At 40.0% G+C, this 27884-nt stretch overlaps 1 protein-coding gene and 1 non-coding gene across 2 annotated transcripts; one reads left to right on the top strand and one right to left on the bottom strand.

Annotated features, from left to right (window-relative positions):
• LOC140940464 (intraflagellar transport protein 140 homolog) lies at positions 1 to 27884 on the bottom strand. Its single transcript, XM_073389439.1, has 33 exons — positions 27168 to 27884; positions 25751 to 25972; positions 24917 to 25041; positions 24436 to 24563; positions 23466 to 23641; positions 22751 to 22839; positions 22153 to 22256; positions 21692 to 21843; positions 20715 to 20807; positions 20215 to 20325; positions 19244 to 19322; positions 18577 to 18668; positions 18245 to 18372; positions 17793 to 17910; positions 16695 to 16976; positions 15475 to 15562; positions 14788 to 14831; positions 14342 to 14565; positions 12978 to 13155; positions 12572 to 12655; positions 11862 to 11968; positions 11334 to 11429; positions 10342 to 10474; positions 10011 to 10082; positions 9506 to 9577; positions 9099 to 9172; positions 7030 to 7084; positions 5676 to 5858; positions 4674 to 4871; positions 3775 to 3987; positions 2951 to 3117; positions 2108 to 2249; positions 1 to 1323 (listed from the first exon to the last, which is right to left on the bottom strand). The coding sequence occupies exons 1-33, from the start codon at positions 27312 to 27314 to the stop codon at positions 1099 to 1101; spliced, it is 4401 nt and encodes a 1466-aa protein (XP_073245540.1). The 5' UTR covers positions 27315 to 27884; the 3' UTR covers positions 1 to 1098.
• Trnam-cau (transfer RNA methionine (anticodon CAU)) lies at positions 8721 to 8792 on the top strand. Its single transcript has one exon. It is a non-coding gene; the product is annotated as a tRNA-Met (tRNA).

Below are 27884 nucleotides of genomic sequence, written 5' to 3'. Positions count from 1 at the left end.
TAAACGGTTCATAGTAACCCAACCAGCATGTATGACAAACGCCACGTAGAAATACAGCGTTACGGGTTCTACAACAAACTACGTCTACGCAGATTTACATTCTATGCATCAATAGGTGCCGCGCCCAAGTCGGTCAAGGTACCGAAAAACGGGCAACAAAAAACGTGCAACTTGTTTTTCAACATTGCTGCAAGTTAAGAAAAACTTCGCGTTTTGCCACCAATGTTCAAACCTGTTAACAACTTGATTTGTTGCAAGGCAGGTTTTATATGTGTGGTACAACGCGCAACATCGTTATTCAACTCGTTTTGCAGTGTTTTGCCCGTTTTTCCGTACCTTGAGTGTCAATGGGATGTAACTCTCACGTATATGCATAATAAATTAAGTTCTTTTTAACCGTCCAAACATCTAGCTATTCATTAGAAACACATTTTACCACGTTGCATTATTTTGTGAACTTTCTTTCAATGGAATCTTTCTCTTAACATAGAATGACGACTGGCCCTGAAGAGGAGGGTACTTATCAATGCTTAAGCCAGCAGGATTTGCAAAATTTGGTAAGTTGCAAAGTGATCAGCAAAGGTTTTTTACTGTTCCCTTATCGCCATTTATTGCAGAAGATGTTGTATTCTGTCCGTACTCCAAGTAACCACCAGCCGAATTTCTGTGACTTGCTCTGATTTTCAGCCCAGCTCTCTTGATTTGTCCTTTTTAAAGTTTTTAAAAGAATACTTTTTGCTGTTTTACTCTGTTCTGGTCCTGTTAATTCGTTAGCAAATCAAATTCTACTTTTAAAATCTCCTTCAATATCTTTAACCTCTTTTCGTTCTGGCGTCCTCCCGCCATTCGGTACTCTCCTTACTTGTCCTGTATAAGTAACAATCACTTCAGTGTATTTTTACAGTTTCCAGTCATTATCTCTCCCCAGCAGTCCAGTCCTGTTAACTCAATAACATTTGCTATGCTGATTTGTATAGTTTCCAGTCTCTCTCTTCTCGCCTATCGTTGTATTGGAATTGAGTCAGTAAACACTAACCAAAGCCAGTTTGACTTTCATTAGTTTCCAGTTCTCTGCCTCCACTTGTTGCGTCCTGGTAGCTAATAATCATCATGTCCATTCATCATTTCTTCTTCAACCTCTTCCTCCACCTCCTCTCCTTCATCCTCGTCTAGCTCCCCCCGGATCTCTCGTTCGGCGCCCATACCCCTCCCCAAGGGTACGCCCACAGCCTTGTGTGTGGCCTCTATTGTCTTCATGTTTACGTAGTACGCCATGTTAACGTTGGGTACTCTACGCCTCATTTCCTCCATAACGGAATACGCCTGAAGAATGGAAAAATTTGCTAGAGTAAGAAAAACTGTAAAATGTGCTCTCCATGTGAATGGCATATTGTTAGCGCGTCTTAAGCATTAGAGAGCTTTAGATTCTATACTAAGACGAGGAGGACTGAGGACTACGAGGACGAGAAGAAGTGCGCACGCGTGAACCAGCGTCATTTTGGCGGCAAAACGTGACAGCCGTCGTCATTCGACTACGGGTTTTAGCAAGAATGTTGTAGCGACGGAAGCAAGTTATCAAATGTTAGACGTTTTATTATTTTGCGTGCGGGAGAGGGCTTTTAAACCTCATTCAATAAAAATAACCGTGCTAAACTTTCTGGTGAAAAAAAGTCCGGCAATTAAGCTTTCCGGTTTGTCGATTTTTTGTGAATACGCGAAAAACTAAGTTAAATCTCGTTCTCGTCCTCGAATCTTATGGACTCAATTAACTGCGCTCTGTACGAAAACTAGTATATATGAATGGAATAAAAATACGAAAACAAACACAGCTGACATCAAATTCCTTAAAGCGAAAGGCCACTTCCCAGGTGACTGATTACAGAAGAGTATAACAGTTGCATACCTAAGGCTACCAGTTTTAACAAGATAATGCCCGTGCCGACAAACTCGCACTGGGAAAGATGTCATAACGCAAATGTGCTGGAGAAATGATTGGGTTTTACGACATCGTCAAGAGAAGAGCGTTGGTCCATTGAAACAGCCAATAACTTGATTTGAAACTTCGCTTTAAAACCCCTACGCATACAAGTCTCGGTCTAAAACTTACTTTAGAGTAATTCTGCTGCCTTGCGTAGTGTTCTATGATGACCCCATAAACATCTCCAACTCGCACAGCTGTTTCAAGATCCGGTTCTTCCAGTAGTATATGGCACTGATTAATCGCTTCTTCTGGGTTCTCTTCGTATGTCCTACAAAAGACGAACGTATAACGAAACTGACAAACCTTATCACAACTTAAAAGGGCAAATCATAAGAGGTGTGCAAAGAGACTAGTCTCCTCGCTCCTCGCGTTGCGTGACGAGACAAAAATGGCTGCGAGGGAGACTACAACGAGACTGATAAACGGGTACTCCTCTACAAAAATAACACGGAAGTTCGTCGCCCCTCTTACGAGTTAAAATTGAAGGATTGGTGCCACTTATAGGAATCTTCAATGCAAGATGACCGCCATAAGATTTGTGACAGTACCCTTTTAGAGTACTGTTTAGGGGGTGGGGTCGAAAAACGTTGGGAACTTTTGCTACTCTTGAAAATGATTTTTTTGGAACCTCTCGGATGAGGCTTAAAATGAATCGGAGCCACGCCTACAAAGCTAGATTCCAGTTCCTTCTTAGGGGTTTCTTTGGAATTTTCAAATAAGCACCCCACCAGTTTTTATAGAAGAGTACCCGAGGGGGTGAAATATGGCACGTCTTCCTGACATACGGTTTACCATGTGGTATACAGATCATTTACGTTAATTTTTACAGCGATGCTTTCACAAAAAAATACTCGTTTGTACCTATGAGATAACTGGACTAACTTAATGCAATAAATGTCGTGACTCTATTGTAAGAGGATTAGGTTACCTAAATCTTGTAAAGAACAATATGTCTTTACAACTACTTACCTTCTCGCTTGAACAAACTTCTTTAAAAATCCTATTCTCTGTTTAAGGTAAGCTACTTTCTCCTCTTGATCGGTGGGGTTTTTTGTCTTGGCCTTCGCCATGCACTTGTACGCCTCTGTTAACGCTCCAAGAGCTTTGTCATAGTTTTGATACTCGTCAATTTCCACCTGAAAACAAGCAGAATTCAACTAAGGCTGGGTTGTACAGGAGCCTCATGTGGGGGAACAAACTGCATGCTAAAAGATTTCCCTTGAGCTTCAACTACAAGCGAGACTCAGTCCATTACTGAAAACATTACTAGCTCTTGTGAGCTAACATGAGAAGGGTCTTGAGACAGCATGAACACTAGCCAATCGGAAGAACAGTTCCCCAATTGTTTGATGACCCCTCCTCTCTTACCGTCCCTTATGAAGGACCGGGCTTGTATCCTGTCAGGGTAACGTTCACCCCGTATTCACTCAGGTCTTCTCTTATTCGTAAAACATTTAGTTAGTGGGTGAGGCAATGGAAACAAAGTTAGTACATGTACCACACATTACCCTGGATTGCACTATAACAGGAATGCCTTAGTTTAAAAAGAACTATTATGCGCATACTGCAACTTTCTCAACATTTTCCACTTCTTTCCCTCAACCCTTTCACTGCCAAATTTAGCCAAAAGCAAATTTCAACCAAATGTCCAAATGTAAGTACAGGCAGAGAGGTTTCATTTGAATGGTCACATCATAGGATTTCCTCTGCAGACTCAAAAGTTAGAGTCACCACACAAAACCCCATCAAACACTCTGGCAGTGAGAGGGTTAAGCACAGAGACCCCAACATACCTGTGCACAGGCATCGTAGAAGCTGGCAAGGGAGTCTAGCGCTCTTCCCTTCGTGTAGAAAGCGATGATATTCTTCATGATTTCGGGATCCTTACGCCAGTCGAGCGACTGAAGATAGTTGGCCGCCATCACGTAAATTTCCTTTTGTCTGGATACACCAGCAAAGAAGATGATTTTTTCCGTGTCACCAGATTTTAGCAGAGACTTCATGGCCTGTTAGGACAGAGAAGAGCTTAAGAGATTCATTCATAGTCTGCATGACAGGCGTTTGAAAGTGAAGGAGAAGGACAAGCAGATTCTGGGCGCACGAATAGGGCCTCTTTTCCCTCGCGCGCGGTCTCGCACCCAAATTCCCTTCCCCTTCTTTTTCGAACGCCTGCCACGCACGCTAATATATTCACAACCCCTTTTAAATGTAATATATTTTCCTTTTTATTCCTTTTTTCTTCTCGCTTTTCCCCGTTTCTCCTTGAAAATAAAGTTTTACAAGATCACGTTAAACACAAATTTCAAACCCAAACGTTTTAATAGTTAAGTATTAAAAAATGCAAATTTCTTCGCTTGCAGTCTAGACAGATTGAAGCAAAGTTGTAAGACAAGCAAACAGAAACATTTGCAACCAACAGAAATTTCAAACGTCAATCATTATCAGCGACAACATCTCTGTAATAACTTACGAGCAAGCTGTCCATTTAAGGATATCGGGAGAAGTCATGCGCAAGCGGCAAGCGGAAAGAGACGCCTGAGCAAGGGCCGCCCACCACGCGCGGGTTGGCTGCTTGCGCGCGCTTTCTCTCGGGGTCGATTGAAATAGAGAGCTTGTTCGTGGGCTATCGTTATCACAATCATGATCACTAACGCCGCATCTACTGCTACAGCAAAACTAACAACAAACCTACCTTAATTTTGTTGCCTGCCTGAGTATATTTTTTGGTAGCGAGGTGATATGATCTCTGTTGGATACAACAATCTGCTATCCTCTCCAGTAATTTGTTTCGTAACTCTGGGTCAGAACCTTTAGGAAGCGTCATCTTCTCTGCTAACTCCTCTGTGATGATCACGTTATGAGACATGCACAGATCCAAAGCCTCCGAAAACTAACGAAAACACGACAAATGTTAGCTGGTTAGTTTTCAGTTAAGCCACTACAGAAAAAGCGGATTAAATAAGCTTTCTTTAACATCGTGGAGACTTAGTGAGATCCACAAGACTTTCTGGAAATCCGTCGTCGCGCAGTATTTGTTTTGTCGCCTTTGACTGGCGAAAATAAATCGTTTTGCGACCTCATTTAACCTCACTTCGACAAACTTCTGGTCTGTACACCATTTTCGTAGGACATTGCCCATAATACACCTTGTTTGACCCCAAAATTTTGTATGACCAATTGTGTCCAATTTCTCCTGGGTATTACAGTCGTCCCAAGAGAAAGCGAAAACAATGCTTATGCAAAATTTTGGGGGGCAAGAGAGGCGTATTCTGTGTTTTCACTCACGTGGCCAGCGTCTGTGCAAATTTATTGGAACAAAAGAAAGCGTTTACATAAGAAAAGAGTCCAACTTCCACAGGACTGGTTTGGGACACAAACATGGCCGCCGTTTCATTGTTTTGGGACACAAATATGGCCGCCATGACGTCACGTGAAAACACAATTATGGGCAATGAGAGAGTGGTCAATGATAAAAAGAAGTCGACTTGGTACAAGTCTACAGACAGACAAACAACAGTGCACGTGAAATATAACCTACGATAGTAACAACAATCAGTCTTGTAAAAAAGGAGTGACCAGTTTCAGACCGCGCCTCACAACAGTCAAGACAAGCGATAAGACACTGATGTCCCAAAACAGCAAGGGACGTAGACTCCCGGGTGAGTGGTACATCATAACAGGGCTAATTAATCACCTTTTTGCCAACAACCAGCAGTTCAACAGCTTTGTCGTACTGTTCGTGATCCAAAAAGAACTTTGAGCATTTATCCAGCATCTGAGGGTCTGTGTTCTCATCAAGATCCTCAGCTATGACTTGAAGGGCAGCAAACTGCTGCGTTGAGAAACACAGATCCAGTGCTTTGGTGATGTCACCACCCTAAGAAAAATAGAAAAAAAGCATAAATTGCTGGTTAATTAAAGGGGCTGTGTCACGACTGTTTAGTTCATTTTGTTGGATAATATCATTACTGACGTTTCTGGAAAACTGCCGACCTACCCCTCCCCTAAGCCAACATTAACACTCACTTCTCACTTAGGGCAAAACGTTGGCTTAGGGGAGGGGTAGGTGGGCAGTTTTACACAAACGTATAATGGTCCGATCCATTTTGTTTATACAGTCGACTCTCTCTATACGGACACCTCTATGAGACGGACACCGCTGTAAAACGGACACTTAGAATTGGTCCCTGCCTTTCTTTGCTCCCTTTATTTGACTCTCTATAAGACGGACATCTCTCTAAGACGGACACTTAGTGCCGGTCTCAAAGGTGTCCGTCTTAGAGAGAGTTGACTATATTGTCAATTACCCGTCTTTATTCGCAAAGGAACTTTATGAGGAACTCAACATATTGGCCTGCTCCCAATGTATGGGTCTTCATAGCTCAGTTGGTACAGCACTGCAGCGCTAACGCAGAGGCCATAAGTTCGAATCCCGTTGAAGTCCCGAAATTGTTTTCGGGTTAAATTTCAATTGCTTAAATTGCAATTACCACTGCGACGATCATATCTTCATTTAAAAAGAACTTTATGTTAACAAAGAAATGACTCGTAAACGAGAAAATCACAGTTTTGTATCAAAGAAATATATCGCCCAGCATTATTAAATCAACGTTACAAATAACAAAAAGTAACTTTGAGAAACTTATACCCTACCCTGCGAGCAGAGGCTATATTTTCGCTGTGTGAGCTGGCGTGAGAAAAGTAGCCTCTGCCGACAACCGTTCAAATCCGTCCAGAAATCTGGACGAATAAATTTTAAAAAACGGGATTGCGTGAATCTTGTGTGCAGCAGATCAGAGTTGTCGCAATTTTTTTATTCCCGCGAAACTCGCGCCATTTGACGACAGACCGTGACGATTAATTTTGCTTGCGAATCGCGTGACGAATTTCGCGCGCGCACGATAGAAAATTGAACGGTTGTCGGCAGAGGCTACTTTTCGCACGACAGCTCACACAGGGAAAATGTAGCCTCTGCTCGCAGGGTACTGTTAGGCTAACAAGGTTTTTAAAAACCCCAATTGAAAACCGTGCTACGAGTTAAAGCATACCTTGTGATAAAGCATAACTGCCTTGTCCTGCATATTAGGATGATTTTCATAATACCTGTATAAATTAAGAAGAGTGTAACTCAATTAGTCTCGTGCAAGACATGTTTTCCTCTTTATTAGCACCAGTGCAGTTAGATGATGTAGGATGTGAACACGCTTTCTTGTTGGGTATAGGGCGAAGAAAAAAAAAGCGAAGTGAAAACGCGAGATGGTAAGAAAGGAGAAGGAAAGAAAGGGAGGGGTAGGGGAGAGCTCCGGCGACCCATACCATCCTCCCTCGGGAGCCTGCCCACGCCAATAGGCCACTTCCGAGTTCCAAAAACCCTCACTTTCAAAATGAGGCCAATTAAGTGCACAACCTTTCCTGTGAAAATGAGTTTTATTTGCACGAGAATGAAAAATCATTTCCTTATCAAAGGCTGAGCACTAAACCTCGTTTTGATACAGAGGCCCAGGGGAACTCGGAAATGGCCTGTTGCATTAACGCAAACACAAACGTCTGACTTTCACTCCAACCAACCCAAGTTAGCAGTTACTTCCGACGTTAGGTTTTAAACAGCTTAACCCAGATGGTCATACAGATGACCGCATATGTCAGGCGGCAGCAAGAAATCGGCAGAATTCGGTGTCAACATTGATGATTGCCCTTAATAGATTAATGAGTTTATAGCAGTCGCTGGAAGAATATCGCTATGCACTAAGGGGCTCAGTTTTGTTCGCGTATTATTCACTACACAGATACTCCAAGAAACGCCTTACGAGTCTCACGTACTGCAACAGCTTTAGATTGCAGCGGATGCGTAACTAAAGAATAATCAGTCTTATCTGGGAACCGAATCCCATAAAAATTCCAATAAAACGTTCGATCTTCTCGGCACGGGTAAAGCAGGATTTGTGTCGCAACAGTGCCCTTTAAGGACTTTTTAAGTACTCAGCCGAAATATGAAGGAAACTATTATTCACTCAGTTGGATACTTCTCCTTGTTGTTACTGAATTGGCATCTCTTTGCCACCTGGCAAAACTAGATTCTGGTATCTTTAACGGGTGAATTTTTAAAATTGCCTGACGAGCATCATCGTTGTTTTTATAGAGAAATTCTCTCTTAAGGACGGATTGCCGAGGTTTACAGTCTCTATAGTTTACCATTCCAAGCGAAAACAAATATTGGCGACTGTAGTCAAAAAAGAGAAAATACAACTAAAAATAGAAGGCAAGAAAATTCCAACCGCGTAAGAAATGAATAGCTATGATTGCAAGCAAACTCCTTTATAAATAAAAGAATGGAAACTCAACTATCTTTTGTGTGCCATTTTTAAGCGGTACTTTAAAATAGAAGCTCGAGCGAAATCAAATACTTGCCACAACATTACTTATGCACGTAGTGCTCTCAAACTAATCCTCTTGAAAAAAAAAAAACATTACATGAACAGCGATTATACCGATAAATTTATGGAGTTTAAGAGGTAATTCTGCCAAACACTATCATCAAAGCAATAAGATCTTCCTTCAAAACCAGATAAATTTAAACGAAACCAAATGGACCTCGGTTTGTTTTAATTATTTGCATAATAACAAAGCGAACGCATAATTACGCATACATGGTACGCACACAAAGATGATGCAATAAGTAACCTTCTTTCATCATAACAAAGCTTTAATTATCAATAATTTCGCTCCTTCTTTAACAGATAGCAGAGTGGCGCAGTGGAAGCGTGCTGGGCCCATAACCCAGAGGTCCGAGGATCAAAACCTCGCTCTGCTAAGTTAGTTTTTTTTCCTCACTTTTTTCTTATTTCATTTGTCTTTTGGGCCAAGGATGTATTAAACATATCCAGTATATTCTTAGTCGTTTAAACAAAATCCCCAAAATAAAACAACAGGAAGAGTAACAGTTGAAATAAGACTATCGGTAAAGAAGAACTGCTTTCGTTTAACAAATTCCCACTTAGATACAGAATATTTAGAAGAAGGAAAGACGAGTTCAGTGATAGAAATGAAGAATTTCGAGGTGAAGGGTAGGAACAGGAAAGAGATTCTGCCATCAAATGTGCTATTGTTACAGTCTAACCTGGCAACATCCAGCATGTCTTGTGGTGAACTAAGAAGAGCAAGATTCATAAGTTCATTGTCAAGTCCATGTTCCTACAAAATCGAACGGGTAAAATATGTTTAGCTTCTTTAAATTGTGTTTTTCTAGGCCTACAGTCGAATACTGCGCTAAAGTGTTTCTTAAAATCATTTAAAGAGGGTTTTAAAAAGGTTGAAAACAACAGCGTTTCGGAAACATTTACAAGCGTAATTTCCAAGTTTAGTTGATGGGATGATATTTCATCGAAATATCAGTGTCAAAACTCTTTTTTTAGAAACAGACTTCTTCAGTGTTAAGAAAACCGTTATGGAAAGCTTCTAGCAGACTAATCCTTCGCACATTTCCGCAAAAAGTGAAAGCCAAATTCTCTGGTAAGGGTAACATACCTTTGCGAGTCGTATGGCGTTACTGTAACACTGGGCTCGAGTATAGAAGTGAATGGCTTCTTTTATTTTCTCCTAAAAAAATCAAAAAGAATTATTAACAAAATTACTGTATCCTTACGTGGAAAAAGCATTACACTCAGTGTTCAATCTCCAGTAAAAGGAAATAAATTCGTCTTATAAATAACCTCGTACTCAAGAAAATCATCAAGAAATTGTACGGTTCTAAAAAAAGTGCTACACTATGGGTGCATTCCTTTGGGATGATCCGGATCAGGATCAGTGATCCGAGATCACTCGGATCATGGGAGATCAAATGAACCGATGAATCCATTCTGGACAAGGATTCATCGCTTCATTTGATCTACCATGATCCAAATGATCTCGGATCACTGATCCTGATCCGGATCATATCAAAGGAACTCACCCTATGTTTTTTGTAGGACTCGCTCAAAAAAAGTGGACACGGTAAAAAGTAACAACGTGTTAACAAGCACTTTACACTAACCTGGTTTTCAAATTGACGTGCAAGATGATATGAAGCTGCTCTGTCGCCAGTGTCGTTGCAGATTTCTGCCGCCTGAAATTGACGTTACAAATGAGAAAATGATAAGCTCCCAACCAAGGGGCGAGATAATTTACTGGCAAGAAACCTTTTCTCCCGTGAAGTCGAAGCTAGAAAACAAAGATACGCGCGCGCGAGTTACCCCGCGTCTGCAGGCTGAAAAAACTCGAGCTCCAGTCACACTAACCTAAAATATTTTGACCGTCACTTATCTTCGGAGTGAATTAAGAAGACATAAGACGTGGGAGACTGCACAAAGTTGATAAAAGCTTACCTTTTCCAAGTTGCCACAGTAACAGTAAACTCGGACCAGTGATAGGTTATCACGCGCCGCTTCATAAAACTGCAGCGCTGTTTCCATTTCACTCGTGCTTTCCATGTACTGCGCCCACCATTTACGTAACTCCCTGATAAAAAAGCAAGCAAATGTTGTTGCAGCACATTTCTTTCTAGTTCTGTATGACTCAGTGCATGGTTATCATTGACTAGCGTATTTCTTGTTACGGACGGTCTCCTCAATAACACCAACCGAACACTGAACAAGACACCCTCAAAAGGCTTTTAGAGGAGAGGATAGATGAATAACTGGTGTTCAAAAGGGAAGTAGATTCTAGCCGGTAAATTGTCCACTTCTTCAACAACAGGGACTTTCCGATTTGGGAACAAGAGCCGGAATTTTCGAGTTTCAAGGCTTTTAACGTATTTCTTGAATATTCGCCTCCCTTTCCGCCCCCCAGAATAATGGCTTACTCCTTCGTCCAACCAAGCAAACAAGCGCACTCAAAAATACTGGCTATAATGAACGGAAAATGATGATGATGATGATGATGATGATGATGATGGTGGTGGTGGTGGTGGTGGTGGTGGTGGTGATGCTGATGCTTTCTCCTTTCTACTCCCTAGGTTCCTTAACAAACTAACTTCTTTCTCCAGGGCCGAGTTGTTCAAAGCTGGGTTAAGATAACCCAGGGTTAGTGCGAGATTTGAATTCAGATTTGAAAGCTTAAAAAGCATTTCAGTTTCAGTTCTTTTTGTCTACAAGTTGATGACTGGAAGCTCTAAAAATAGCAGAAAAAAATTATCCGAGAAAATGCTTTTGAACACAAGAAAAAGAAACCCGGGTTAAGCGCTAATCGGCTTTCGAACAACTGGGCCCAGACTATCAAATATACTTTATACGCAGAAATTGAGCGAGTGGGGTAAAGCTTATCGGCAATGAAATCATCCCTACATTGAAGACCTAGAGCCATTTTGAATTCCACTCACTTGTCTTTTGTTTTGAGTATGTAGGCTTCCAGTTGTTGAGGTTCCTCCAATAGCATTCTGGGTACTTCAAAACGGTGAGTATCTGCCTTTTCAAAACTAAAAGCGAACAAATTGCCGCATTACAATATGTAAAAGGTAGTGCGCGGCCTTCAGTGCGAGAGGTTCCCAGGTGTGAACTAAAATCCTTGCTTCGACTGAGCTATAAATACCCGGATAAGGAGAGAGAAAGACAGAGGGAAGGGAGAAAATAAGTGCACCGTCGGCCTTGGGATTGTTGGTCAGACGACGTTTACCTCAATCAAGGTTTGCTGCACTAAAATTACAATGAGACATGTTAATTTCAGGTGTTACAAACCGTCAACTTTTTCTGCCAACTTGCGTTGCAAGAAAGTTTCGAAGCTGCTTTACGAGAAAAATGATCCAGTGTGAAAAAGCCAAATGTACTATTCACTACATCGAACACCCTCTAAGATTCCCTGTCTCTCTATAAGCGGTGTCTCTTTTTTTATTTTGCTTTTTCCCACTCACTTAACGATAGCAGCTGATATGTTTCCTGTTGACTCTAGATGTTTGGCATAGTTGTAGTAAGTTGTTCTCAAATGTATGCGATCTTGAAGTTCCGCCACCTCCACAGCCTGATTAAATAAAACAAAAATACAATGCAATTTCAAGTCTACGATTTTCTGTAATGTTCTGTTATTGTTGTTGTTGTTTCGTAAATCAAGGGACGATTTGCAACAAAGAACAGGAAAAAAACCTCTTTATATACCACAGGTCTAAAACTGTAACAAAGTAACTGGGTTTAGAATCACGGAAACGAGTTTCCCCGCTCTTGAAACCGGTTTCACGTTTTCCCGCCTTTAACACCGACTGTAGAGTTTCCTACCCTTAGCAAAATCACACTTTTCCCGCCTTGGAGACGGTGGTGGCTGATTCTCGGATCCTGCATTCTGACCCATCTCCCCCTCCTCTAAACCAACATTTTGTCCCAAGTGACAAGTTAGTGTAAACGTTGGGTAAGGTTAGGGAAAGGAGGCCAATTTCTCAGATCTTACACTGATCGAACGCTTTTTTCCTTGCTTAGCAACGTTGTGACTTCAGACTGCATGCGGTAAACTGATTTGGCCTTAAGTCAATAATGCTTTTATTAACACTAATGTAGGAAACCGAACTTGAACAAAACAGAAAACGGACGTTAAGTTATTAAAAAAAATACTAATACTGTTGAAGTGTCTGACCTTAGTCCACTGGTTGGAAGCTTGGTAAAACTTGTTTAACATGTCAAAGCGACCACAGTTCTTTAACAGCTTCTCTGCTTCTTCCTGTTAAGATTACATTGAAGTTAACAACTTAGGCAGTTGAGAGGATATTGCATGTAATTGTCTAACTTTATTTTTTCCATTAAATAAAATGAGTGAAATGGTCATCACAAAATACCTGAGTGTCGCTATTTCGACAACGAAGGAAATGTTACTATTTAAGAGACGCTCTTCGAAGAAAAACGAAACTACCCTTGCATTTCTGTAAATAGGTAAATAATTTAAAGGTGGTCAGCCTCTCTCATAATGCAACACGTTAATAAGACACTGGGACAACACCGGGTAAAAGAGACTATGTTAGAATGACCCCGGCCAAAGCACTTACATTCATTCCAAGCTGAATGGCTAAGCAAGCCACTTTGGCGTCCAGTTCAGGCTCTTTTTGTACCTCCCTAAGTGCTTTCGCCGCTCGTGCGTTTCCCATGTTCCCTAAACACACAGTCGCCACGTCCAGTCTCTTGGTCTTAACGCACATCCGCGCCATGTTTTCCCACACGGACTCGCTGCCAAGGAAACGCTCAGTTAGCAAAATTTGAAACCTCTTGAGCCGTAGTTTCACGTTGTATTATAGAGCTTTTTCACTCACATCGTCAGCAGCTATGCAAATTCAGGGATTGGAATTGAAGAAAGTGTTTACACAAGTTGAGAAAAGAGTTCAATTCCCACAGGATTTATCAGGGACACCAACATTGCTCAGCATTAGATGCCATCTGCCTTAACCCCTTGGACACCTTATTAAGTTTACACAACGTAGTATTCTTTATTGCTTTGTACACTACACTTGGAAGTTTCTTGACATTTCTGCCCAGGAAATGTTCATGAAAGTGTAAGTCTCTTAAGTTTTTAAGCGAAAAAAATTCAGAAAAGCGTGAGTAACAATCGAACCCGGAGCAATGGTTTGATTTTAAGCTACAACATATAGCAACAACCCTAACCCTAAAAAGAAGCTAACCTTTTGGAGTCAGCGCTTAACCCTAATTACTATTTTCAGTGCTTAACCCTATACTCACTACACTCAGTGCTCGAAACCGAAGCGATAAGGAATACCAGGTTGTGTAAACTTCATAAGGTGTCCTAAAATTAGATCCCATCGGCCTAAACCTCCTTGGTACCTCATAGAAAAGCACATCTTCCACTATCACATCACGGAAAAAGGCTTTACAGTCCTACTTTACGGACACCTCATTATTACGGACAGTTTGCTTTGTCCCTGGGAAAAGAAAGCCCTTACATTTTCTCCCAATTCAACCCGCTTAATACGCACACTCCGTTATTACAGACAGTTTGTTTTGCCCTTGGGGAAATAAAGCCCTTGCATTTTCTCTCAATTCAACCTGCTTAATACGCACACTTTCTATGGCCCCCCTCAGTGTCCATATTAACCGGGTTTGACTGTATTTGTTTTCACAGTTTCACTTCATGAAGTTGGATTTTCGTCTCTGGGATGATAACTTTTGGGGATCATTTTACGTTTCTGTGAAACTGCCCACCTACCCCTCCCCTAAGCCAGCATTTTGCCTTAAGTGAGAAGTAAGTGTTAATGTTGGCTTAGGGGAGGGGTAGGTGGGCAGTTTCCCAGAAACGTGAAATGATCCACTTTTGCCACGCCTCCCCTTCCCCCTCCTCCCCCGCACCAAAAAAAGTCAATACACTCAGCTGAACGCAGAGCCACTTTTCAGATTTACCAACCTTTTAATTAACTTGATCGCTTTGAATGCTTCGTCCATGTTGCCGATAGCTGAGAGGTAGCTGAAGTTCATCATGGCCTTTCTAGCCTCCAGATCAGCATTCTCTAATCCAATGAAGTCCCTCATAGTGTGTTTCGTGACCATGTGATGTTTATCAGGGAGGGGTATCTTGGTAGCTCCGTATGACGGTGGGTCAGGGGGAGGGGCGCCTTCTAACTCACCGCTCTTTGGATTTCAAGAAATACGATTTCATTAAAAAGGAATACGCTGTAAAAGCGTTTACTTGGGCGTATAACATGACAAAGAGGGAAAAATTACAGATATACGAATGAGAAAGTAAGGGCAAGGTATACATGGAAAATAAAGACTAAATCAGGATAAGAAGAACAAAAAGTGTTTTGGAAGACCATTGACATGAAAATTAATTACTTTAGTAGTCACACTAACCTTTTTAACCAATAAAAAGTAAGGAACCTGAACGCCAAGCAAACCTAGAAGTTACAACAAACATTTATTAATGTGGCTAAATATCATTTAGGCAAAGTTAAAATGTGAGCAAATGCAGCCAGCGGTCTCCCTCATCTGCAGTACTTGACCTTTGGGGTGGCCTCTAGAGGTTTCACAGGGTTTCAAGGTTCATTGCTTTACACGTGCAGTGTTATCAGCTGATCTTTGTGGATCAAACGCTTTGCTATTGCGAATCATTGCGGATTCATGCACCCTCTTCTCCCTCCCTCTTTTGCGTTGGGTCATCAGGGTAAGTATTTTTAGGTAAGTTATTTCCACTGATTGTTTCAGTGTGACGGTGCCGGTTAGCGGGCGCTTTTTTGGGTGGTTCCCGCGTTCCAGGGTTGCCATGGATACCTCCCCTGCAGCTTGGCATCTGGCACCCCGCTAACCTTTTAGGCACCAGTTCCCAAGCTCATCTGTTTGTGATGAGTTTAACAGTAAATATTAACATTGAAATATACAAGAATGTCAAGCAAAGAAATACCCTCTAAGGGCATCTAGAAGAGTTCGAGCCAACAAGAGTCGATTAACTCCTCCAGACTGTTATCTTCTCATGTGAAAATGCTAAAATTTGTAATAAGGAGATAGTGTTTTTGCAAAAGACGCAAGTATCACAGAACTTACTGAAATATGCAGGGTCTATTGGAAAATAATCTTGTAAGAGAATCCCATGCTCTGGGGTGCTGAACAGTGATATAACCATCACATCACTCTGTTAAAAAGTACAAAAAACATAATTATAAGATATAAGATATCATTATCGTTTTACTGCAAAAGAAAACGTAAAATAATACTAGTCCAGTATATCATACTGAACAGATTACCCGAGGGCTACTCCCTACAACAGCCTACACGGGGAGGCTCCGCCTGAAAGGGTACCTTTTTCAGGCTGCAGGTATACAGTATTTGAAAGAATAGAAAATTGACTAGCTGAAGTATATAAAAGGATAGAGAAAACTGTCATCTCGGTCGCAAGAAAACCCAGGAGGGCTAACAGATGCATTTTGACTGTGAAAAAGTCGAGCAAACGTTCTGGTCTTGTGATTTATTCGTATTAAAATACAGTACCTTTACAGCCGTTTAAAGGTATGTAAAGATCTCAACCAGGTATGTGCAAGGGGTACCAATTGTCAATAGAAGTGAAGGTATACGAAAGGGGTACCTTTTCTGTCAAAAATGGTACATAAAAGGGTAAAGGACTTGGACCTCGTGGTGGAGCCCTTTTGTACAAACTTTGCGTCCGGGACAGGATACGATCTAATCAGAGCGAGATGGGATGCCATGTGGGGACGTTTTTGACATTGGACGAAATGACAGCTGTGGTTCTAAAATTTTGATTTATGCTTACAGCAGCACTACGCAAAAAAAAAGAAACGAAGCTCGTATTATTAACAACGGCGTGATAGATCATTTATTTCAGTTAAAATACTAAATGTTTTAAAGGTTTCCAGCCAAGAACCCTCCTTCGATTTAAACGAGCACAAAAGTTTTTTCTCGTTCCTGCTATCCAATGCCACTTAAGCCTACTAAATAAACTCAGAAGGTTTGATCGAAAGGCAGTCAAATTTTCTGGGTGAACCCGTAGGGGACAAACACACTAGGATGTGAAACCACTAAAACAAGGCAGTGGTTTCATCCCCTAGCGAATTCACCACCTGAGAGTTCGTCCCTAGTTTTTACTTTGCCTCGCAAATTCTAGCCAAGCCCGTCCTTAAATTCCGACGAGCACATATGTGTTTCTCTTTCTTTCTATCCATCGCCAAGTAAGCCAAGGCAGTCAAATTTGCGGAGTGAACTCAAAAGGGAGAAAACTACTATACATATAACACCATTTCTAGCCTGACCTCTCGACTGTCATCTCCAGTTGCTGACGCATTTGCCGGTTTCAACCCTGGAACGTGTGTAGCCTCGCAGACTAATAACTTAGGTTCTGTAGGATCCCAGTACTGCAACAAAGGTCTCCTGCCAGCGACTTCAGCTGCCTGCTGTGCTCTGTTCATGATATCAACGCTTTCTTTGTCATCCTCTTCTGCTCCTGAGCCCATGCCAGTTGCAAAGTCAAATGATTGAAAACTATCGAGTTCGATGTCCCAAACGTAGATTCTGGAATCTGGAGAGTTGTTCGCCTAAAATGAATGAAGTAATTAGTAAAAAGCCCTACGTACATGGGAAGCCTTGAATACCGGGCTTGTACTGCATAAATGTTAGTCTTCAGTTAGCCTCCTTAGCTTGGCTCTCGGTAGCCTGAGAAAACAGTCGACATTTGGCGACGCTACCACTGGTTTCCCCGCCAAACGACGTCTGAGAAACGAGCGCAGAGATTCCATACTGATGACGCGACACTACCCAGATCTGGGTAGTGCTTCTGATTGGTTGAATCAGATTTCCCACGCGGCGTCGCGAAATGTCCGCTGTTTTCTCAGGCTAGGCTCTCGTTCCATTTTTCGCGCAGCAAAAATCGAAATTCCCGTTCCTCGCCGTTCTTAGGTCTTTCTTTGCTCCGAAACCACACGGAAACGCTTGTTACGCCAGGTTGTCCAACAAAGTTTCCACAACAGGTGAAGCAACAAAATAGCCTCTTCCTGGATAGCCTTATCACTTTTCCCCTTTATCCCAAAAGTGAAAAAAATCAAAAGTAATAGAACGAAATTTGCAAATTTAATTTTTCAAAATGCTGAACAACAAACAGCACCACGTGAAAGCACTGCTGAAGAGATTTCATTTGAATGGTCACACCATAGGATTTCATCCACAGACTCAAAAGTTAGAACTACATACGAAGTAAATAGTACCACGTGAAAGTACTGCTGAAAAGGTTTCATTTAAATAGTCACACCATGGATTTCGTCCACACTCAAAATTTAGAATAGCCTTACGAGACTTAAGCATTCGCTTTTTCAGTGAAAGGTTTAATGACAATGTATAACAACGTTTTGTATTACCTTGTCACACAAGATGCTAACTTTGCTACCATTACAGTTGCACTTGACAGACTTAAGCTTTCCAATCCCTGCAATACTATCCCCCAAGGATTTGGGATTGCAGTGTTGTTTGGCTTCTCTGCAAACAGAAAAGTTATTTTTAAGCCTGAGAGATCTTTAACTGTTCAGACATATTAAAGACTGTCTGAGAGATCTTTGAAAGTTACATGAAAGAAGTCAGCGAATCCTGGTGGCTAAACAAAGAAGAAAAATGGATGGCATGTCATTTGTTCTCATCAAATGTACCTAATAGAACTGCAATACTGTTTCGTATCATTAAAATGACCACACTCACCAAGTAAATTACAGCAAATAACTGGTTAAAGTAAAATACTGGCATTACAAAATTTATTTTCAATGCATTGTTATGACAACTTTATAAGTGTTACTTATGGGCTGTAAGTATTCCTTACCTTCTTGATAAATCCCAGACCTTAAGATAACCAAGTGAGGTACCAGCTGCAAGAAAGTTTCCACACACATCCAATAGGACTGGGTCACCCTCTGCTTCTGAGAAACTCAAGATCTGCTTCACTGTTCCCTACACATACAGAAAATGTTACACTGTTCAAATAACACTCATATAATGCATGTACAGAAAGTGCAAATCCATGATCTGAGGGCTTCTGGCTTCATTCCTAGCCTGGGCTCTAGATATAGGTGGCACTGGCCAAAAGGATTACAGCTCTGGAGAGTAGAATATGCAGAGACCTCATTATTATTACACATAAACATGAAAGTATACCTGGAATGTTCTGACTTGAATCTTTCCTGGTTCTACAGTGTAAACACTTTGTTCATGAACAACAACAGCTGGAGAATCTGAATTGAAAGATCCTGCAGAGAAGAACGTGAAAATTTGGGATAATTAAAAAATTACAGCAGCTGAGAACCCCCATTATAATTTATTCGACGTTGTAAAATCTGATGTCCCAGAAGTCAACAAGTTGGTGTTGAGAACTACCAAGATCTAAAGCAGGTGTTAAAACAGATATGAAAATTTGTAGAGTTGTGGTAGTATCACAGGTTCTCTGATGCATGAAAACCAAAGTGGTTTAAGTAAAAAATGTTGTGTGTTGTTTTAGCCTGCAAAGCAGGCGTATTTTTCAGCGCAATCTGTAACTTTATCTGGAAATAATGCTATCCCACCATCTTGGACATTAAAACTACCAGAGAGTCAAGGCAGGTCAAAAAACTGATTACAAGGGAGACGTTGATGGGATCAAAATAGAGGAGAGGGAGGTTCTCTCCTCCACAACCCTCCCCCATTTCCCAACCCTCCGCTGTTACTCTTTTTTTTCCTTGCTTTTCAAAATGGCGGATGTGATCAGTGTAACTCAGCCCTGTTTCCGTTAAAAAACTCCTGCTCTACACTATCAGGCTAGTGTTCTTTGGTAGGTTTTCAGTCTTACCTTCTGCTCGGACCATGCTCTTATCACCTGCTACCTCATACACCACCACCCTTTTGCCATTCCATATTGCTGTGTGACTCTGTTTCAAAAGATTATAGCACAAAAATAGCTTAATATTCTGCAGTAAAATTTGACATATCTGTGTGATTTCACAAGGTGAAGACCCTACGCATTTTTACATTGTCAACTCTTGCTTATTAACGGTACTCTGCAAAATTCTTGACTGCATGCTACCATAATATATAACATTATTTTCCGTTGTTTCCCCTGGCCATTCTCCAACAAAACATGTTATCAACCTGCCATCCTTTTGAAAAGAGCATGCCAAAATATTAAATGAAATAATATTGGATAACTAAGTCTTGAGTTGAAAGGGTTTCCATAACACAAGTTAACAAAACATTGAAACAGCGGGTGAAACGCTTTCTGTAGTGGCATTTTTTGTTTCATTCCCTGCTTCGGAGAATCATAGGCAAACGTCTGGAGGCAATTTTGTATTTTTGGCACTTTTTTACTAATAGTAAACATGCTCAGCCCCTTTGTCCTCATCCCTAATGACAATCTACAGCCCATCAATCCTCGGTTTTTCTTGATTTTCAACATTGTATATAGGTGGAGGAAGGGTAACTCCAAGGCACTTGTAAAAAGATGGCATCACTTTATAAAAGGCAACCTGAAATTATAAGAGGTAGTTACAGATACAACATCACTTAAAAACCAGCAGATATCTCAAGCTGTGAATTTGCAACGATCCACAAAGATCAGCAATTGAGCAAAGCAAGGCAAAGCTGAGATACATGAATACAATGACATGTAAGCCCCTGCAGACCCGGCGGCCACCCTGCACAGGCCTGCCTGCCTGGGGCTCAACCGCTGATCCGCTAGTGTTGTCTCAAGGTTATCCTTGCCTCAATTACAATTTAGCTACATTTAAAAACAGGCCCAACTGTATGTTAATTTTTAGGACTGACCTTTGTCACAAAGACCCCCTTGATGTGGATGTCAGTCTTAAGATCTTGATTATAATTAGTTGCCAAATTTTCGATGGCCAACTGACTCGGTGAAACTTGAACTGCAGCATTCTGAAATAAGGAAAGAGAAAACAATGCTCAAACAACCATAAGTTGCTTCATTTTTGGCTAAAAAATGAAAGGAGAGAGAGTCTTTTTTCTATGTTAAGTATGCTATATAACAGGCTTTTTTTAAGGAGTATGTCAAAAAACTATAAAATCTAAAAGAAAGCATTGATTAAAGAAAACTAGCAGTTAAAAGAAAAAAACAGTTTTTGTAGTTTTAATAAGTGCTGCAAAAAACATTCAATGATACACTCTTTTAGGTTTATTTCAAGGTGATCAAATTAATTCACCCAATTTCAGACCAAACAATAAAAATTTATTGGCTCAAAAATAACACATAGGCAACATGGTACTCCATTAATTTCTCCTCCATCACATTACTGCAGGTCACTTACCTCAAGATTGTAATGAGCATTCATAACTTGTTCATTCAGAATAATCACAGTTTCCCCAGTATTCACAGCAAGCAGACTTTTGTTTCCAGCCCACTGAAACAGATAAATAAAAATTAATGAAATGACACACATACCCATCCATAGAAGTATGTACAGAGTATATAAGCTAGCCAAAGTAACAGAGAATGGACAAGGGATAGGCTCAAGGTACTAACTAAATAATACATCCATTCATGAAAACAACCTAAAATGTTTCCAAACCAGGGTTTATACTCCTGAGCAGCTGATAACAGTGTGACTTTTAAACTGTGTAGCACGTTGGCGACCACGAAAATAAGCTAAGTGAGCAGTGAAGCTGTGAGGGGATTTAGGTGGAAACAATTTTTTTTTGACCCTTTGCAGCTCGTTCATGGCTTTGCAATTCACTTTGTTTGTGTGTGTGCAACAAAACTACCAGCTACGCAGTCTAATTTGGTTTTATTAACTGAGTCAATAAGGTAAATTTGCAATGGAAAATGACAATTTGAGCACTAGCCCTTTGTCACAGCAAATCCAATCAACCTAGCTGATAAAGCTGAGCATTGCAGTTCAATTTCCTAACAATTTAGCACCAAAGCTTCTTTAGAACTTAAACCCCTTTACCATCAACTTAGTCTGAGAAGTGTCAGCTGCCTCAAGTTTTAATATGTCATAGTCATGCAACAACCGTAAAGAAATTAACAAAAAGGCCTAATGCATGTGCAAAGTTGTTGTTTTGCTTTAAAATTAAACCTGTTGCTCTTCTACCTTTCTTGTTGCCATTGCCATTGAGCTTAAGCTCCCTTTTACTGACAGCTGAATCTCTCATATTAATAGTCACTTATTACGTGAAAGATTCTGACAATTAGACAACCTCAACACAGATACACTTTACGGTGAATCTCTTTGTAGTGATGCCTCGTTGCATTGTTGGTTTGCTCCATTTCTCTTTAGCTAACCTGTATCTGAGACAACTGTGTTTGTCCTTCTAGAACAGATGGTGATTGGAGTTCCCATTTTTCTTGCCCTTCAACTTTTTTCTTTTGGGGTTTTGACACTGTGTGTTTCCACAAGGCCACCTTGCCTTTGTTCGTTCCTCCAGCAAGTATCCCTTTAAAAGTAACACAGATTTAAATATTGAGCATTGAATCCATAGTTAAAATATGATAATTTGTAAGGCTGTGTAGTGCTTGTAACACTATAGGTTTGCCTGAAAAATCAGTATTTTCAATCATTTTCTCAGGTCAATCAAGAGAAAATCTCAAATCAATAATGAATCAATTGTGAGGTCAATCTTGAAATACAATATTTATTTTGATTTCGATTTTGTGTTATGACTGGTGATGCAGTTGTTAATTAACAGCCCTGCTATGTACGTTACAAAAGAGAGAGCTTACTGCAAACCGTTTGTAAGTCTTACCTTTAACCTTATTGTATGAGATGCAGTTTACTACTTCACCAGACTCAAAACCACTACCATCAACTGAAAGAACATAGTTGTCATTTTGTTCAAGATTCAACATCCTGGTTGAGAACAATGATAAAGACAACATCAGGTTTTAATGCAACTGGGCCGAGTTGTTCAAAGCTGGCTTAAGATAACTCAGGGTTAGTGCGAGATTTGAATTAAGATTTGAAAGCTTAAAAAGCGATTCAGTTTTAATTCTTTTTGTCCACAAGTTGATGATTGGAAGCTCTAAAAATAAGAGAAAAAATCATCCGAGAAAATGCTTTTGAACACAAGAAAAAGAAACCAGGGTTAAATTTAACCCCGGGTTAAGCACTAATCGGCCTTCGAACAACTGGGCCCTGATGTGTACTTCACACTACAGTACAATCACCATCCATTTGCCTAAATCTTTACAAAAGGATAAAGACATACAGTGAAAGCTTTATGCTGTCATAGAATAACCAAGTACAGCTGTAAATAAAATCAATAGTACTATAGGTGGCTTTTTCTGAATAATTTGACTGTCAAGTTAAAACTTGTTGATTAATTGAATATTTCACCAAAATACCTGACTACATTTTCCCCTGATGCTGTGGCCAAAACCTGTCTTCCTGCCCAAATTATTTGGCTTTTTGAAGGCTGGCCACTAAGCTTCACCTAACAATGCAGTAATAATCATCATATATTATTCTTATTGCACAAGCTCCCGTAATACGTGCACATATATCATAGAGATCCAGTTGGTCCTCTATTCTTCTATTTTGGCCAGGTTCTAACATAAGGTACACTGTGTGGCAGTGAATTTGTTACAAATAGTTATAGTGAGTCTTGAAACTCAGCTTGTGAAAAGTCATGAGTCCCAGTAAAAAAAAAGAGGCTGAAATTGAAAATGCTTAGGCCTATGTAACCAGACAGTTAATCTGAAGACAGACTCTAAAACTCTGTATTACAAATACTGAAATTAAAATATAGGCCTTCTATTTTACAGCACAACAAAGACTAAAAGAAATATGTCTCGTTAAACGACAGCCATAATAACTGCCACAAAAATTTCCTGAACAGGATATTTCTACAAAAACACATGTTCAGATCAATCGATCGATGTTTGCATCCGGTAGGACACGTGCCATGAATTATTTTTTGTCTTTGGGGATTTTTATGTGTCAGGGTCACGGGATGCAGAGGTAACAAAATCACTGTGTGTGGTTCCAGAAATACCCATATCCACCCCCAACGTCTGACTATTTATCGACATCATAAATGAAAAGTCATTTTCTGTCCACCTTAGCAACTTCTGTTGTTGTACCGTCATGAACCACCCGGTGTTGTGAAAGAATCAGTCCCTCTGTAACAACAACAAGCACGTCTTTTCCTTCACTGTACAATAAGAACTTAACAGCACCATCAGCTTTAAAGCATTCTGCAGCCCGACCTTTGTCATCAACATAGTACACAGTGCCTACAATGAAGAAAGAACAAAAATCATTGAAAGAAAACCCTTCAAAAGTTAATTTGTGAAGATTTTTTTCTTGTAAAAAAGTAAGTGATGGATATTGGAACTGGACGATGTTAATAGCGACAACTAGAGCAACTACTGAACTTGTATGGAAAGTATCAAAATGATCCACCTAATTGATCACCAAAGATCATTATAATCAGAAAAATTTCTTTGTAAGAATTTGACTTAGGACGGCCGATGTATTGTACATGTACCATGTTTTAGAACACATCCAAAACATACAAACTGTATCAAGAAAGGGACATTAGTGGATTTGACCCAAGCCTGCTCGCAAGAGTTCCAGTAGCTCAGTTGTTAGTGTCCAATCTAGAACTCAGAGGGTTGTGATTTTGATTTTTGACTGGAGCACAGAATTTTTCTGTGCTTTTGAGTGATCAAAAATTCCCTTCCTTCTTTAATTATGAGACCATTTTAAGACAGCACACAAGTTTTTAATACAAGACATTTTGTTTTCTCCTGTGATAATCAGGGTGTTCATTAGGCATTGGAGATCGGAGAATTCTCCCGTTTACTACGCAGAATTCTCCACCTAACGTTTGGTAGCCTATGACGTGGAGACTTTCAAAAAATATTCTCTTATAAAGTTACACCTTTCTCCTATTACTAGAATTCTTACTGAAAACCGTGGATAATCGATTAAACATTCCATAATCCATTACTGGGTTGCTTAAAGATTTTGATTGATCAATATGATAAATGATTGGTATGGGCCACTATACAACAGACACACTTACCATCTTCCACCCCAAAAAAGAATGAATAATCAGATGATGAAGCACTTGATTTGGCACTTTTTCGCCAAAGCATATCCATTGCAGCTTCATCTCCAGCAACAGCAGCCTTTGCCAAGCTTGATACATCACTGCAATATGGATACAAATTTATTTAACTTGACAACTCAAGCTTAAATAAAGATAATACTCCTTAAAGATTTAGAAATATAAAATACATTTCACAAACTGTTATTAATGAAGAACAACAAAGAAAATTTGAAAGGATGTGTTAATAGGAGATACCAATAATTGCAGCAAGACTTTAGCTTGCACGTAATTCCTACAAGAATTATTAAGAAGCTATCAATATAAAACAATATTGAAACAGTGTGTCCCATCACATGCCAAGATACATCAAAGTTGATCTAAAAAACTTGGCTTTGACCCCTTTAAAACATTCCTTGCCATTTTGATATAGGTAGAAACACAGTCATGTACTCACTATTCAGGGCTTGGTGGTGGTTTGAAAACACAAGCTGTTATTTGTGATGAGGCATCGTGCTGGTACAGAGGAGACTGCTGAAGGCGGCCCTTCTGATCTGCTTTCCAGATGGCAAGGATCCCAGCCTAATGAAATATTATTTACACTGCTAGTAAGCTTCATAAGGACAAAATAGCTTTGCTAGATTTTGAAGACTGGGTGAGTGGTTTTCCTCTAAGTGGGTAATTACATGAACTATTAAACTACTAAGATGATATAAATTTAGTGACTTATACTTATATGTTGGATCACAGTAGACCCAAGAGTGTTGTTGCGTATACTTCGCAGACATTTGTGTTTTTTTAAAACATCTGACACTTTTTGATATTTCTTTACCAAGTATCACCTGATCAGCTGTTGAAGTACAAGTGTCACACATCCCTGACAGTTTTTCTGTTAAACATTCACCAATAAAACAGTGTTTGATACAACACCAATCCATATATGCATTACTGACCCAACACCAATCCATATATGTATTATTGTTCCAGCTTTTTTAATCATAATGGCTGGATATTGGTCTAGTTCTTTTTTACTTTGTTATGAACCGAGTCAAGGCCAATAAGATCGCGTAAAAGAACAAGGCCAATGTCCAGCTATCTTGACAGACAAAAAAATTGGTCTTAAAGGATCAATGCAGGAAATCCATTCATCTTGTTTGTCAAGGAGCCAATCAGAACACAGGATTTCCTTTGTGTTGACCACTTGCAGATTCAGCCAAACAATGATGTACATTATAGCACTAAAAAAATCCCTGATGAGCGACAGCCCTGTCAGTGTGCAGAGTGAACGCACCTGATCACAGGTTACAAGTCTATTTCCATTGCTACTCCACTGAACAACCTTGACTGGAGACTGATGAATGGATGAAGCCTCATGTAATTCACGATCATGCTCATTCCAGATCAGCACATCACCACTCTGCCAACCAATGGCAAGGATTTTCCTGACAGGATGCCATGCAATAGCTGTTACCAAGCTAGAACGCTGGATTGAAGACTCTTCTACTAATTCACCCTGTTAACAGTGTTAGTAAGAAGACATAAGAGACCTTTAGATTTGAGCACAAGAACAACTACAAGTACAAGATTTGACTGATAGTTATTTTTTGCGTATTCTAAAAAAATAAACACCCAGACTACTTCACTGCACTTTTTTTTACCTGAAAAGCTAGTACTGTTACCTTAATTGGAGGAGGTTAATCCCTCTCCCCATTGAAAAATGATAAAACTTCTCACATTTGATAACTTGTTTCCCTCACTACAACATCCTCCCTAAAACTCATAATAGAACGATGACAGCTATCACGTTTTCCTGCCAAAATGACACTGGCTCATGTGCGAGCACTACTTAGCATTGAAAAAATTTCGTACATGTAGTCGTTTTTGTCTTAGAATCTAAAGGTCTCTATCACAAAACTTCAAAGAAATATGTGCCTTATGATTGGTCAGAACATTTCTATTAGATTTTCATAGCTTGTGATGATGTACAGTTGTATATGAAATCTTGGCCTGTGACTGTGACTCCTTGATCTTTCATTGTTTACCGACATTGAAATTACTCAGTCATGAAATGAGAGGGATCAGCAAAATACACAATCATTAAGGGCTTGAATTGACCAGTGCAAAACAAAATGTTTTGAATCAGACCAAAAGGATTAACAAGACAGAGTTCTATTGGATTCACCCTTCAAAATCACGAAAACCACTGATGATCTCTATAGAGCAAAATTGATCTTAAATTTGTGTCAAACAACTACCACTATTTGCATGGTGCATCTGTTGTACAATTTGAATCTGATAAAGAGTGGTTTTCACTGAGAGAGTTGAGTTGCGATCTTAAACAGAGTCAAGGGAGAACTTATGATCTAGTGAAAATCAAAAATAGAAGATGTAATTGGAGTCATAAGCATAACAAAATCAAAGTCAAAAGAAACATTTCCATCTTCCTCTAACACCACTTATGACTTTGTCACTTATGATCTTATGAAAACCAGAATGCAAGCTAATCACAATGCTCATTCCCACACTTTGTGATTGGTGTTGTTTTTTCACTTCTGCTAGCAACTACCACAACCTAGTTTTCACCAGAACATAAGCGATGGAGTCGGGAGCAGAAATTATCAGCAGTTACAACTACATCATATACTCTTGCTCTGTTGTCAGTAAGAACCAGCCTTGTAATGAGAAGGAACTTGTATTTATGAAATTACCTCATCAAGATAAAAGTCCACAGAACCTCCCACATCTGGCTCATTTTTTGAGGCCACAGCTAAAAGAGGATAGCTACTGTGCCAAGCTATGTCAGTCTGAATAGCTACAGCAGGAGATTGAATTCTATGGTCAAAGTAAACTGCCATCTTTGAAGACGTATAAGTGAATACAAATCACCAAGTCAAGAAGGAAAATGCGTTTTCATGGAAAATGTAACATCCACGAGTTCTGTTTTCTAAGTAGAAAAGACGACGCATCAACACGTAAATGCAAAGGAGCCAACAAGAGAAATCTCCACCTTGTTTAATATGATGAACTTGGTGATCGGATGATCTATGAGTAAGCAATGTACTTCACTCGTTGAGTTCGTTCCAAGCTTATAAAATCAGCTATTATTTCCGAAGACAAATAATATACAGTATGCCTCCTTGCAGTTTTTTCCACTGCTCCCTTGCTAACAGATTTCCCAAGAATTACGGGAAATTAAGGCAAACCAATATGGGCCATCAACGTCACTAGCAACACACACAACTGTTGCCACGCAAAATTATTGCCTCTTTCCAGGGACAAATCCACCAAAAACAATGATAACTATGGTCCTTTAGCCAGAATAATTTCAAAATAAAGATTTCCAATGGTTAAAATACTCAGTGAGCCAAAAAGACGCGAATTTTATGCCATTTTTCTCCTTTCCTTAGCTAAAACAAGCGTTGGTA

Source organism: Porites lutea, chromosome 6, assembly GCF_958299795.1.
Source record: "Porites lutea chromosome 6, jaPorLute2.1, whole genome shotgun sequence".
Taxonomy (NCBI): Eukaryota; Metazoa; Cnidaria; class Anthozoa; order Scleractinia; family Poritidae; genus Porites; species Porites lutea.
Note: the sequence above shows the minus strand (reverse complement) of the source record. Positions and strands in the feature narration are given on the sequence as shown.

Coding starts and splice junctions, on each gene's coding strand:
- LOC140940464 (XM_073389439.1), bottom strand. CDS start 27,314: ATGGCAGTTTACTTTGACCATAGAATTCAATCTCCTGCTGTAGCTATT. Junction 24,564..24,916: donor CCACCACCAAGCCCTGAATA/GTGAGTACATGA, acceptor TCCATATTGCAG/TGATGTATCAAGCTTGGCAA. Junction 18,373..18,576: donor TTCAAGTCAGAACATTCCAG/GTATACTTTCAT, acceptor CTGTATGTGTAG/GGAACAGTGAAGCAGATCTT.